Raw genomic sequence first — 14,987 nt, forward strand, 5'->3', positions numbered from 1 at the left:
TTTAGAATATGTTTGTGTGATTGTGAGGAGAGACTGTGCATGGCATGAGAGCTTTTAAAAAGAGAGAGGAAAAGAAAAAGAAAAAAGACAAAATAAAATACATCCTGTCATGATCATACGTGCAGCATTATTACTTTACCAAAGCACCGGGACTGTTTTTTCACCAAAGGATATATACTTAGTATGTCAGCAGAACCTTATTATAGCAGAGGGTGGGTCTTCCACCCACAATAGATTTCCTCAAAATATTCCTCACAGTGTGAGGTTTTCCTAGCTCTAGCTGTGCTATGTATGTACTTCACTGTTTTGATGGTGAATTATTCCTGGAATGTCAGGCTCTGAGGATGTGGTGGTATATCTTCCCCCTTTTTTTTTTTTTTTTTTTTTTTTTTTTTTTTTTTTTTTTTTTTTTTTTTTTTTTTTTAAAGTATGTGGGGTTTCTCTGCAAATGACTGGCTTTACTGCATTGCATCTGTTCTTATCTCTGAAACATGAATACCAAGCTGACTGTGTTGGGATTTGTGAAGAATAGGAATAGGTGATTTAGTTGGGTACTGCAGTTCTTGTGCTTTTTGCAATCCCGTTTTTAAAAGGAACTGTGAACTTTAATCCCTAACTGATGCTTTTAAGAAAAACATCTCCCCTAAAGGTTTGCCCTCTGAAGATAAAAATTCAGCTTTTTTAAGGTGTATTGAGCTGGGCACTAGGAATATTAATCACTTATATAAAATTTCAGACAAGTGAATATAAATCATATATTTAGTATATACATGTGTATGTGCAGGCACATGTCTTAGTGCTTGCCTACACTAGAAACTTTTTATGTAATTGTTTTAGAATGAGAAAGGTATTCAGTTTGTAGAGGTAGTTTGCAGTGGAAGATGCACTTTTACTTCCTCTTCTACTGTCAAAGAAGAGTAACTGCCTTAACCAGATTGGAAACAGAGTGTGAAATTGTCATTTAAAGCCTCGTTGTGTTTCAGGACACAGCTCCTACTTGAACATATAATGTATTAAGACCTCCAGCAGCTTTTTTTAGGGGGGAGAAAAAAACCAGTCTTAAAGTCGTGGTTTTTAAAATGTCTTCCACATAAGTAAATTCACCAGGCCATTGGAAATATTTAGCTGTGCCTGTACACTCAAATTCTAAGTGGCTATGTTGGTTTTTGCTCTCCAGTGGAAAGTGTTGGTCTGTTCCCGTGAAACTGAGCTGCACAGAGATTTATTGGCAAAATGTTTGGAAGATGGGGGTGGCAGTCAATAGAAATGATTTTAAAAAGCTAGTGAAAACCAGATTTTCTGTGTCTGGTATTGGGATTGTTAAGTATGAGGGGCTTCAGAAAATCTGGCCTCTATCATGAATGGAGGGTTGAACTCTGAAATATCACCCCAGTGTTTATATGGATTACTGGGAGTTTGAACTCTTCCTGTTTCAAGCAGTGTCTTAGCTGGAGGAAAAACCCATCTCTTATCAATCACATCATATTCCCTTGCCCATTAGCAGCAAATTCTCATGTGGAGTATGAACACAAGGAAAGTAATTAATGTATTTTTAGCATTTTTAAATGAAACTAGCACTAGGGAAGATGACTGTAGTCTGTAGGGAGCAGACTGTTGAGGTACCCTTTTAGAAGGTATCCCAAATTAATATTTAGATCATGTGGTACAATGTCATTGTAGTTCGAGTCGTATGCTGGTGAGATCTTTTCAGCTCAGAGGCAGTATCTATTTATCCTAGCAGGGAACATGATCCTTGGATCTTCAGGATTGCTGCTTACGGCTTTGTAGCACAGCAGTTCCCCAGGCTGAGAGAAATGGCAGTCCCAGATTTCTGCCATTCCAGTGTCAGTTTTGAAACGATTCCCTGCCACCTTCAGGGTGCTGCTCATGCATTTTTAGTTTGGGGTTTTTTGGTTTTTTTTGGTGGTGTGATAGAACATGAAGTTCGCTATAAATGCAGCAGTTTAAAGCACATTTAAAGCACATGCACAGTGAATTTTCTTGTGTCCCACAGCATTCCTATTCTTAGCGTAGCCAGCATAGAGGGGGTCTCTTCCAGCAGGCTTTTGTGCTTAGGGCAACCAAATCCAGACTGTACACCATGACTGATTTAACCAGGCACAGCCTTGTAACCTCTGCATTTTCCTCTGCGTGCTTTGGAGCTGGCCAGTGATAAGCACACGTGGGTGTGAATGAGTTGAATTAGGCTATAGAGGAAGGAGGGCTGCTAGAGATAAACGGGGGTCCTGCATTACTTTAAATAATAAGAGATCCTAGTAAACAGTTTGTGGTAGGAAATTGCACCACTGATGAAGTACTAACTGGAAAATCCAGTCCTCTCCCTCCCTCTTCCAGCTCAGTCCTGCCTCAATGGAAGTGACCACAGCTGACAGGCAAAGGGTAAGAGATGCACACCCTTTGCTTAGGGCTTTGATTAGGAAAGGCTTTATTGTTAATTACTAGAGCTTGAATTAGCACCAGGTTTTGGGAACAAACCGAAATGCGTGTGTTTCCTGTCTGTTCAGAGTGGGAGAAGGAATCTTTGGCGCTTCAGGAGTTACCTTTTGCTTTTCTGTCTTGTGCTAAGTTAGTAAATGCTGCTGCTGCAAATTGCCTTAGCTTAAAACTTGGCATGGTGTGTCATAATACTTGATGCCTCAGATCTTTCATTTTTGAATCTTCTTCCTTCTTCCCTTTGCAAAAAAAAAAAAAAAAAAGCTTTAACTAGTTTCCAGTTCAATCAGAGGAGTTCTCAATGTCTTATTAGTATAGCACGTTTAACAAATAACCCAAACCTATTGAGATTAGGAGTGACAAAGGAGTATTACTAAAATCTTTCTTGTGCTTTTTTTGGAATGCTGGTTTTTTCCCCCGGCTTTTATGCATTAGCATCCTATCTTTATCACGTTCACACCTTGGACCTTTTATATTATTTTATTTATTATTTTATATTTATTATTTTATTTATTATTATATTTCTTATTTTATATATTTATATTGCTCTATTTTTTCCCTTTCCATGTTAGCCCACTCTGAAATCCCTGACTTTCACTGAGCACAGTGCAAAAGATAACACCTGACTGCTGGCAAGCTGCATCAACGTGACCTGTCCATTGCTGTCAGGGCCAAGCTGTCAATGTGCTGCTCCACGTGAGCTGCTGCTTCTTGTATAATTCTTGCTGTAGTTCAGGGGTGTGTGTGTTCAGTGTGTGGCTGAAGTTCTGTGTGTATGTGTACATGCACAAATTAGGGCTGCAAGACTCTGTTCAATTGAGCAAAGTACTCCTTAGTCTTTGTTTATCAGAAATAACACATTTCTGCATTGGCCAGTACACCACAAATACCTGTTCAGGGCTAGTCTAACCACCTTTGAGGTAATTTTTAAAGACTGTTTAGGAGTGGTCTCGAATATGACACTCTAAAAGTTCAGATTTGGACCTGTTAGTCTAAAAAGCATTACAGTTGGTTTAGGGCATTGTCTGATATTTGGTTTTTGAAGCAGAGTAATTTTGCAGAGTAAAAGCTTGGTCTCCTGGGTTTCAGAACATTTCTACTGCTTTGCAGGTGGAGATGGCCAAGGCATGAAGGTGCTGATTCAGTACCACAGCTGAGCTGTCTTGATTACTCTTTGTCTGTGTGATGGTTTACTGACAGTTCACAAACCTGACAGTCATGCAGGAAATGCCTTTTCTGGTTGTTTCCACCTCCTGCTGTGAACAGCTGGATCTCTGTAGGAAGACTTGTGGTGTACTTGCTTCATTCACACTCATTGCCCTGTTTCTCTTGCCCAGGAAGGATACATGACTTGCTGAAAAGAGAGAAAATGCTATGCTGGGGCTACTCGTCTTATGGACAGCCTGGGATAGGTAGCAACCTCCAGGTCATCATTCCTGAACCACAGGTGTATGGATTCATCCATGATAGAAATGTCAAGGAGGTGGCATGTGGAGGAAACCACTCTGTGTTCCTGTTGGAAGATGGGGAGGTGTATACCTGTGGCTTGAACACCAAAGGTCAACTGGGGCATGACTGTGAAGGAAGCAAGCCAGGTAAGTCTGCTTTTTATATGCACTTCAAACTGTCTTGAGGCTGGTGGGCTGAGAAGATTATGGAAGCTGCTTTGTGCTGATTGCTCTAGAGCTGGAGGAGCCAGCAGAGCTGATAATCGTGTCACGTAACACAGTAATGATGCTGAATAACACTAGCTGGCTCTGGAAAGCTAAAGCTGAGCAGCACGGGTGAGGAGACAGGTCTGCCCACTTTGCCTGGGAAATGCATCAAAACAGAGGCGAGCACAGATGGTCCCAGGGCAGATTTTGTTATCTGGCATTATGTTGTCTCTTTATGAAAAGGAAGAGAGGCCCATGAGTCACGAGTGTCTTCTGCTTTGTCCTTCCAGTTGCACTGCATCCTTATGCCTACTCCTGCTCAGCTGTTGCTGGGAGTTTTCTCATTTATGCCAAAGAGTACAAGCAGATCTGTGTTGAGTGTAGCTGTGGAGAACAAACTTGAGTTTGGCCAAGAGGGTTTGTAAATTTTGTTTCCCCCTTTCAGAATCCCTTGTCAACTTTTTCTCTTAATTGGAAAGGAAGTCATTGTAACGTTGTGTTCTCCAGACTCAAACTGCATCTTCTTCATTGTGTTCCAAAGGACAGAATCCCTGACTGCAGAACCACAAGCAGCTACTGCCTCTCCTTCCCAGGGCGAAGGAGTGGTTTAATTGTGTGTTGTTATTTGAAGGAACCCTGAGCCTCTCTTCTGGACTCTTATGAGTGTTGGCCTTCCAGTTTCCCTTCCTTTAATTTCTTGGTTTTGGCACGTGGTAAAGATACAGGTATTTTTCTTTCCATAATACAATAAAAATCCTGTGCTGGGGGTAATTAGAGCAAAAATTCCACAAACTGTGGGCTACCCTCTGTAGAGCTTGGGTCTTTTCTAGTGTAATCTATTATTGCATGATAGAGAGATAAGGTGTATGCAAAATAGCTACAGTTCCCCATGTAGTATGTGCAAATCTGACCTGACTGACTCTATTGCTCCTTTCCTCTGTCAGTGTGTTTTGTCTCTTTCTCTCAAAATGATTTGGTAGGTGTTGGATGCTGGATGATGAGGAGTTGACCTTGAATTTGGCCTCTATTGCTTTGCTTACATGTGGTTTCTAGACAATTACTGAAAGAAATTGGGAATAGCAGGAGCTCTTAAGTCCTCTCTGTGCATAACAACTGTTCATCTTCTGAGGACTTGTAAATTTAGGCTCTGGAATAAATGAGATGCTTGGTAAAAGGAAGCCAAGCCTAGTGAATATTCAGCTCAAACTGGTGGGGATACTTCATCCAGCAAATCACCCAGCTAGTTCAAGACTAGTGTAGAGGCCCCAGAAATTCAGTACTGGGTGCTTCAGAAATACTGTGAGAAACATCTTTGGGCTATGCTGCTGTTTTACCCATAAAATAAAGCAAGCATAAGCTGATGATGAAAATGGAGGATTCACAGCAAGTAGATCAGAGCTGGAAATGGTTTTCATGAATCCTGAATGCTGAAGTGTAGACTGCTCTCAGCTGGATAATCCTGCTTTCAGCTAGGCCTGTAGAAGAGGGCCAGTCTCAGATTCTGAAATAGAAATAAAAGGTTCTTTGTGTTTGATCCCAAGTGCCCTTCTTCTACCCCTTAAATTAGGGTCTGTCACCAAGATGTGAAACCAAGTCCCAGTTACCCTATGGGTTTAATTTTTTCTGAAAAAGGTTCTTCAGCGCTGCTCTCTGAGGAGCCTGTGGCCATGCCTGAGAAGTGGTGTTCCTCTGCCAACATAGCGTTACTGGCAGTGGCTGCAATGGGATTTCTGCTGGCTGGGGCAGGTGGGAGGGATGTGCTGTAAAGCAAGGAACAGCTGCTCTTTTTAGCTTATGGTGAACAGTCATAGCAGCCTTTATGGTAGCAGTAAACTGGGGGAGAGCCCCATGCCACACACTGCTCTGTGCGGGTCTGCTTTGTCTTGCAGCACTGGGAACTGAATTTCTTAGTTTTCTTTTGCAAATGAGAACAAGAAGAATCAAGCCTTCCTCTTTCACCCCCACTTCTTCTGCATGGGATAGAGACAACCTTGCACCTTCTGTGTAGAAAGGCTTGTTGAAGATCATCTTTTCTGTTTTCCATTGTTGTGGGCCTGTGAATGAAGCCATTTCTGATAGGTGATGAAGATGTATGTGTGAGACACTGGGTCCTGAGCTGTTGAAAATGATAAAGAAGACTGTCAGGAGGAGTCTGAGGTAGAGAATGGGAGAAATGCCAGGAACTGGCAGGATTGCAGCTGCGTCTCTCCAGGCTCTGCTGGACAGGGCAGTGTGGGCTGAGGTCTCTTGGTTTTCCTGCCCTGTGGCTTGATCCTGCCAAGCCCGGGAGGGCAGCTAGAAGTGAGTGACCTCTGCCCAGCTCTGGAAGTGAACTCCATCTCCTGATGTGGGAGGCTGTGACACAATAGTGATTGTCCCCTTCAGACAGCCCCTGGGGAGCCCCCTCTGGACTTCAGAAATGCTTACCAGGGCTTACAGAGTGCCTTGGCTGTATTTGAGAGTAACACCGAGACATGGAAATACTCAGGGGCTTTTGAACCTCTTGAAGGCTGCATGACTTTCTAGGGGTGGAGTGATCCCTCCCTTTTATTTTTCATTCTTCAGTTTTGCTTCTCATTCATGCTACTCATGAAGATGTCAAACAGTGGCCACAGAATTGTTTCAGCAGTTCCTCTTGGAGGAGCCCTTTAGAGGGCACCTTTTGAAACGAAAGAAAACACGTTAATTAAAAGCTGTGTTTGTGGTCACATCTGCTGACCTTGTGGATGTAATGTGGAGAGGGGGATAGCAGCTGGCAAAGTGGTTCTTATGCCTTTCCTCTGCAGGGAACAGAAATTACTGGTGGAGTGTGTGCCACTGAAAGAGTGTAAGTCAGTAGAGGTTTGTTTTCTGGAAGTGCCCTTTCCTCTGGATTTTACATTGTGGTGCTAAAATTAAGATTTAAGATGCCTAAGAAGTTTATCCTAACTAAAATAACGTGGTTTTTTGACTCAAAGCTGACTGCTTTTAAGCGATTCAAACTCTCTACTTTTGTTAATACCAGGGTAATACCAGGTATTACTCCCAGTGCTCTCCCACAAGCCAGTTTCCCACTTTGTCAGGCTGTTTACTAATTCATTGTTTCTTCGAATTGTGGTGATTAGTGAGGTACTTAGAGACCTCTTAGGGGTGGGTACCTAGCTTTGTTAGTATTTACATGGTGGTTTTTCCTCACCTCCTTTTTTACCTTTTCCTCTGCAGAATAGTCCATAGTTGGTATCTCTGCTATCACTTGGCAGGGATGCAGAGGTGGAATGCTGTTCCAGAGTTCTCTCACCATGACCATGATTAATAAAGCTTCTGTCTGACCTGCCCTAATTTTCACTTGTGTTGTTAGGCTCTTGAAGTCTCCAGAGTCTCTTAGGAGAAGCAACTTGGCAATTTTGGTAGTGACGTATGGAACTCACTGTTTTGTAAAATTAGTCTGGGTTTGCATTGATTTCCTGAAATTTGTCAGATGATAACATACATTGCGTCTCTAACAGGAAGCAATAATTTTGTACTGCAGTGGTTTTAGGAAAAAAAATTATTCTTCATAACTATATCTAAATTTCCCCCTTTTCAGTCCTTTAATTTCACTTGGATTGATTTTCTTCAGGTCTGCCATGATGTCTTGGCTGCCTGTGATGATTCTTAGATAACTGTTTTATCTGAATATGCATGCTGGAGAACAAAAGACAGGCCAGGTACCTAAGGTAAAGGCTCTTTTGGGATATGGGTGGAATTATAGAGGAGTGTGAAACAACTAGCTGGTTGTTAGCAGTTTGTAAAGCTTTAAAACCATGCTCGAGTCTGAGATGTGGAACTTGTTTTCTGCTGTAGAGATTTGTTTTGTTCAAATAATTTGGATTTCATTTGACTTCTGCTAGTGAGAAAACCTGGACTTTGGTAATTAGTGTCTCAAGAGAGTTACAGAACAATGTCTCAAGCCAAATTTGCCTCAAACGTTTTGTCTGGTAAGCTACAGCAGAAAAACCTATGATTTTTTTTACAGTTTTTCCTGTCAGGATGCAAACGTGAAGAGGAGCACTGCCTTTCTGTGCATTGTGGAATCTATCTGCTCATAGCTGCTGGTAGAAATATCATCATCATGTTCATTCTCTTTCAAAAAGCAGAAAAAACACCACCAAAACAAGCAATCAAACCTAGGGGATCCAGCTCTTCTGGATTTCTCTGAACTGAGTGGCCTTTCTTTTCCAATGTGAGTCCACTTGTCCTGAGCCTCAGCACAGGGTTACAGTGGCAGAGAGCTCCGTGTTCAGGGCAGCATGCTTGTTAATCATAAACCCTGGAACAGCTGAGAATTCAGATGTGCCACCTGCTTGGAAGGACAGTCTGTGTGGATCTTCCTCATTTAGCCTCTTCCCGGTGGGTAAGAAGTCAGGCAGGAGGCCCTGGTTGCTCTGGAGGAGAGGTGGCAGGGCTTGTGTTTGTTGTGAGCAGGTTGCAGACAAAGAGCTGTGTATGTTTATGTTTTGGCACTCATAATAAATGTTATTTGTGAAAAAAACCCCACGGAATTAAACTGGTCACTTTGTACTCATCCCGTTTGCTCCTTTGACCGACCGCAGGATCTGACCAAGCTGTTTGAGGCTGCTGTGCCTTCACTAGTGGCTGCAGTGGATTTGCGTTATGGTGTGTCCATTTCAGTGGAATTGATGCCATTTGGGCTTCAGAATGATTTTAAAATTAGAAGACAGAAATTAAAATTAACTTAATTTAGAAACAATAGGTATTCTGTTGAATGAGAAGGAAGTGCTTTCCCTTAGATATCTTAAATATGCCTGCATTGTGTTGAATTGGCTGGCTGAGGGATTTGACTATGCCAGATGTTTATAGTGGGAGTTGTTATAAAATTTGTGTGGTCTTGATCATGAGAACTGACTTATGCTAGTATTTTCTGAGACTGCAGGACTAGGAGAGCCTAAACTGAGGACAGAGAAGGCTCTTTAGGAGAATCTAAACAAATAAAAATCTGATTTCTTGACAGTAAAGAAATCTAGTGAGCACCTAAAATGGCTGTAAGATGTTCTTAGATGCAACTCTGAAGTCTGGTCTCTAAACACACAAGTATTATTAGAACCACGGGGTTTCTCTCTTGATTTCATTTTGCTGAGAGGTAAAAACAAGGATGAGCCCAGGGAAGGAAGATACTAGTTTTTTACAATCAGTCTGATCTGTTTTTACAGAGGCCAAGAGGGACAATTTTAATGCTTCTTTACCTCAAAAGTCAGAGCTGTAGTAAGAATGACCATCCTTTTGCCTTCTGACTCGGGGTTTGTAGGGCAATTTGGCAACCTCAACTTGAATTTATCTCTGTCATATTTGTTACTCACCATTCCTGTATCATGCGTACTCCTCAGAGGCTTTCTGAAGGTGCAGCTGAAATAAAGCCTGCAAATGAAATAAAGGCTGTCTGCCTGCCTGGCTTGGAAGGAGCATGCAACCTTGGCATGGTGTGTGGCACTAATGACTGGCTCCTTTCGTGTAACCATGCTGAAGCTGGAAGATGTGTTGAGGATAAAATGGGTGGGTGGCTGTGTCTGGTGAGGCAAAGGAGGAGGGCGGGGAAGAAGCTGGAGGTGATACACACAAGTTTTCTGAGTGCCTCAGCCATTTTTGTAGTCAGCATCATTGTCTGTGCTGGACAAAAGTGATGACTTCATTAAGCTGAGTAAGTATGGCTGAGAGTCACAGCTTCTAGGAGAGATTTTAGTAGTGTGGTGGCTGTTGATTTTGAGTTTGACTCAATTGTCTTCAGGCAGCCCGATACTCTTCCTTAAGTTGTGTTGGAAATAAGACTTTATCTCAAAGATCTGTGTGAACTTCTTATCAGAAATCAAGTATTTTTGGTAGCTGAAAAGAGCTGTGAAGACATACTCTCTCTTCAGCACCTGACCTGCCTTTTAAACAGCTGCCTGCCTATAAAAACTCACCAAAAAGGAATGTACAGATGCTCATATCTTCTTTTCTCAGAATGCCCAGTAGATAAAATTAATAATTTTTTTTTTAATGTTTAATAGGACTGCATTTCTTACCTCCCTCTTTCTAGTCACTGTGCTTGTTTGCAGTAACATATTTTCAAGCAATATTTGTAAAGCTGATGGGGAATGCCCTTGAAAGCAAGGGCAGGGGTGGTCTACTGAGTCTGCACTGTGCAGGTGTGGCTTTTCAGAAACATGTGGCTTTTCAGAAACATGTGGCTTTGTCTTGCTCCCATGCAAACCACTGCAGGATTGAAATAAGTGGGAACAGAGTGAGGAGCAAACCAAGTGCTTCTGAAAATCGTATTACTTAATCAAAGCCTGGGGCTGCCACAAGTGAGATTCTCAAGTGTCACAGCTTTGCAGTGCATAGTACCAGCCCGTCAAATCCAGCATCTGTGCACCCATTTCCCTAATTCCCCCTATGCTTCTGGTGTCCATTCTCAGTATGTCATGCCAAGCTTTAGTGCATCCTGCCCACCTTGGACTTGCTGCTTTGGAGCTGTGGGATTTGCTGAGGTGTACATGGTGGACCTTGGGGGTTTCTCAGTAGTCATGGACCAGCCACAGCTTTTGTGCTGCCTGCCAGTGGCCAGCAAGCCTGGCTGAATGACCACCTTTACAGCTCTCTGCCATAGCCTGAAGAGGAAAACAGGCTCTCTCTGGGTATTCTGAACATGTTTTCCCTGTGTTTCTGTCGCAACTTATGGTGTTTTATTTCTTAGAAAGAACTATCCTTACTAGTTTACCTCCAGGGTCTGAAGGTGGATTCTTCCCTCTGCCAGCTGATGCTTGCCAGACTGAAGCCCTCTGTGCCTGAGCAGCCCTTTCCAAGAGCCTGCTCCAGCTGTCTGTGCCCATGCCAGTCTGCATCTATAGCTCCTCAGAGAGGCTCCGTCCTCGAGACAAAAGGCAGCGAAGTGGGGAAGGCTTTCTATGCCTCTGTCTGAGGAAGGGCTTTGCTTTCTTGGGGTAGGTGTCTGCTCACAGCTGTGAGGGGGAGTAGCTGGCAAAGCATATGTGAAGTGACACCCTGGGATGTCACGGTGGCCTCTCACTTTTTGCCCTTGCACTCCTGCCTTGACATGACCAGAAACAGCTTTATAAGGTGAAGGCAGTGTTAATAACTGAGCCAGCCTCTCTCAGATTTAAGACTGTAAGTAGCCATGCTAAATAAATGAATGAGCAGTACCATATGTGTTGTGCAGGTAAACCATCATCTTGATAAGAGTCACTAGTGTCTCTGGATGAAAGGGGACTGCAGAATCTTCTGTTACTTGGGACCTCTCGGCCTTGACCTATGGACTGTTCCCACCACTGTGATCAACAGTGTTCTGGGGGACTGTCACCTGTTTTGGTCTGTCTTCTGTCCTTTACTGTCTTCCCCCCACACTTATTTTTCATTCAATGAGTCTACTCTCTGATTACATTTCATTCTTTTTAACCAAATTATCAGTCTTATCAGCTTCAGCACTGCTGCTGTTGTCAGTCTCTCTGATTAGGCTTCTCTTTATCCTGCTCTGCTTTCTGCTGCAAGCATAGCACTGTTCACGAAGTTCAGGAAAGGAAGACCTCAAGATTTGCAAACTGGATTTGTAAGATCCAGACTCCTCAATGGATATAGTAAACTTAAGCTGTTGAAAGTTGGAGGCTACAGTTTGATGTTAGCATTGCTTGCTCCATGCTTCAAAGTTTTTGCCCCGTGCCATTAGAGGTTTAGCATAAGGTGTGCAGCCATACGTGGGGGAGAGCAGCAGGCAGAAAGCGAGGGTAGCTGTCATACAGGGGGGATATGGTCTCCCCACAGGGTTTGCTCCTGGTGCTGTGCAGGTGCAGAGCACGGTGTTTCTCACACCCTTGTGTGCAGCAGTGTCACGTAATCTGAGCACAAGATGCAACAAGCATGTAATACCTTCACAGAGACGTTCTGTGAGGAACAGGAAGGTGAAATTGTGGAGCTGGTGTCAGGCAGGGCAGTTCCAGCTGTCTACGTGTTGTGTGTCTCATCTGCCTGGCCGTGCCAGAGCCTGTAGAGTCACCAAGGTGTGTTCTTGAAACTGTCCAGCATCCCTGGCCTCCTCCCTGTGTGCCTTCCTCTGGTTTTACTGCTGACAAACCACAGCCTGCAGAGGTGGTGTGAGTGAAGCCACAGGAGCAGTTTTAGCTGACTGGGTTAGATTAGATTATGTTTTCAAAAAGCAGATGAAAGCTTTGCAAAGTCTGTATTTAGTTTAAGTGGTTTATAGAGTCTGATTTCTTCATCCTGGTCCATGACTCCAGATGTTGCCTGTGACAGCCAGGAGTGTGGGATGCCTAGGTGGTCAGAGTTGAAAGTGGGCAGAGGGAAATCAGAGGGTCCTTCTTGGGAGCTTTAAGGGAGAGAGGAAGGGGCAAAAAGGCCTTGGCAAACAGCATACTTTCCCCCTCCCCAGTTACCAGTTTTCAAGTGGCAGAATCACACTTCCGCTGGGGATGATGTTTTCTGCAAGAGTTGGTGACTGTACTTGTGCTGCTACTGGTTAAATGCTGGTATTTTACTGGTAATGCTGTTAAAAGCATTGAATAGCTAAGACACTGAAGTTATTCTGACAAAAAAAGAAAAGGATAAATCTTCATAAGGGCAGGGAGATATCTTGGGCATACTTCTGTCTTAGTGCACTTTCAGTTGCAAGCATTTTGATTGTTGCACTTTGGTTTTCTCTTTTTCCAGTTTCATTAAAACACTCAGACATGTTTTAATAGTTGGCTGACTTCAATAGGACTGAAATCATGAACCTCATCACAGCCTAGAAGTAGAGCCAGGATATCCATATGCAAAAACATCTCTGGGGTGTGCCACTGGAGACTGGGGAATCAGCAGTCAGCTGAAGTTTACTACTTAATGCATAAAAATCTTGTCAGGGCATTTGTTAGATCCACTGCTGCTTACTTGCTTTTTGTACAGTGCCTTAATAAAATGGTGGTGACTGATAGATTTGGGCCATAGTGTTTTTCTGATTTTCTTGTGCTTGTTGAGGGCAGTACCAGATTTTCATGGAGTTTTTTGGCTGTTGAATCAGGCTTCCCTAGGTGCTAATGCTGTTAGTCTCCCCTTGCTAGATGGTTTAATGTGTTGGTGCAATTCATCTCCAAAAGGAGAGAACTCTGCTGCTTTCCTGTAAGAATTAATGCTTTTCAGTACTCAGAGGATAGAAGGATTATACAGGTGAAATTTAGGTCGCTGTTGGCGTCTGATTAAATATTCAGCTGCCTTGTGCATTGAAACATTGTATCTCACACGTCTCATTTTTAGATGTGGGTTGTACAGTGCTCTCGCATCATCGATGTGGATGTGGACTATATTAGCAAGCATGGCAAGGCAACGAAATTGGCTCATCTGTCCTCAGACTTGCAAGCTGCTAGCATTTAACCCAGAGGAATTTCTTACCTTACCTTACCTCACCTGTTTCTCTCTTCCCTGTGTTTCTATCACCATCTCTTATCTGGGCAAGCTAGTAAGACACCTATATTTGAGAATCTGTGAGCACTTTCCTTGCAGGCAGCAACAACCGAGATGAGCAAATGCTCTGAGTTGCTTATTGTCAAGCTTGGGAGGCAATGAAGAGTTTTGGCCAGGTGTCCAAGCAGACTGAAATCACTTGAAACTCTTCCAAGACACAGCTTCTTCTGACCAGAAATGCAGATTTTGCCACTGAAGGTGTAACCTCAGGACTGATGGTTTCTCTGTAGTTTCCAGGCAGTAGAAGCCATCTGGTGCTGTTCCTGTACATCCTGGTACGCATATGGCTGTGGATTTTGCCACATCCTCTAGCAAAAGCCTGTCTTGTGAGCAGCTGGAAACTATACATAGAAAGGGTGTACCAGCTCTCTGATAAAATTACTAGAAGAAGGAAAGCTAATTAATCAATCATTGTCTGTTCATTCTAATTAGAGCAGTATAAGTGAGTGCTTTGAGCTTCTAGCAGTTGCAGAGACTGAAGATCCTGTATAGCTTTCCAAAGATGTAGGGGCAAAGCATAGGCCCTGTTTTATAAATAGGGAAGCTCCCTATTTATGGTGTCAGGGCTGATGGCTTGTCAGGGGTTTTCATTCTTGGCCCAGCTTTACTGCTATTCCCAAACCTTCAAGCTAAATGCACTGATTGTCAGAAAGTTGAGTTGTAGAAACATACACCACTTATCCTCAACTTTTACTGGAGTGTCCTTGCAAACCAAGAAAACACAAGAGCATTCCTGGGAAGCAGGCCTGTCACCATTCACAGATGGGCTATCCTGAAGACATTTTTCCTCATTCTTTGCTCCAGTGTATTTAAGATCTAACAGGGTTAAAACAAAAAAAATCAAACCTTGATATGCCTGTTTGTGTTGAGATCCATGGGTTAAAGTGGAGAGAAGAGAGAAATCAAAGTTGGAACTCCACCAGATATGAAAAACTGATAAACCACTTCTAAGCATTGGTGCTGTTTTGAGACAGCTGGCAGCTTCAGGAAGAAAAGATTGGCAGCTTCAGGAAGAAAAGATTGTGTCAACTTCTTGGAACTTTTGAGTTTTTGTTTGTTTTTTGACAGTTTTATGAGGTGTTGAAACATTGTATTGCATAACTGCTTCAGCCCTTCCCTGCTGTTTTCAGGGTTTTGTTGTGCTTAGCTTTGTAGATAATTGTGCCTGTTAAGCTCCACTTGACTGGTTTTATTCATCAATTACACAAGACACAATACTAAGTATAAACTTCACCTTTTGTACCCTTCATCTCAGCGCAGTGGTACATCTTTTCTAAGGAGTGAATAATGGTGGTGTGATGCTTTGGAAGTTAAAACAAATGTATACCAACCACTAAAACATCTAATATTTTGATGTGAGGAAGGGATGTGAGGTCAACAAAGAAGTAGTTGTCA

The 14,987-nt window shown here is 42.8% G+C and overlaps 1 protein-coding gene across 6 annotated transcripts in view; it reads left to right on the plus strand.

Annotated features, from left to right (window-relative positions):
• HERC3 (HECT and RLD domain containing E3 ubiquitin protein ligase 3) overlaps positions 1-14,987 on the plus strand; it is a 45,097-nt gene that overhangs the window by 1,280 nt on the left and 28,830 nt on the right. For all 6 annotated transcript variants that reach the window (XR_011150527.1, XM_069013032.1, XM_069013029.1 and 3 more), the window contains one exon: positions 3,792-4,049. Coding sequence is in view for 5 of the 6 variants with exons in the window: in XM_069013029.1 (XP_068869130.1) it covers positions 3,792-4,049 (258 nt within the window). In the remaining variant the exon portion in view is untranslated. The remainder of the gene's footprint in view (positions 1-3,791; positions 4,050-14,987) is intronic.

Source organism: Aphelocoma coerulescens, chromosome 4 (genome assembly GCF_041296385.1).
Source record: "Aphelocoma coerulescens isolate FSJ_1873_10779 chromosome 4, UR_Acoe_1.0, whole genome shotgun sequence".
Classification (NCBI taxonomy): domain Eukaryota; kingdom Metazoa; phylum Chordata; class Aves; order Passeriformes; family Corvidae; genus Aphelocoma; species Aphelocoma coerulescens.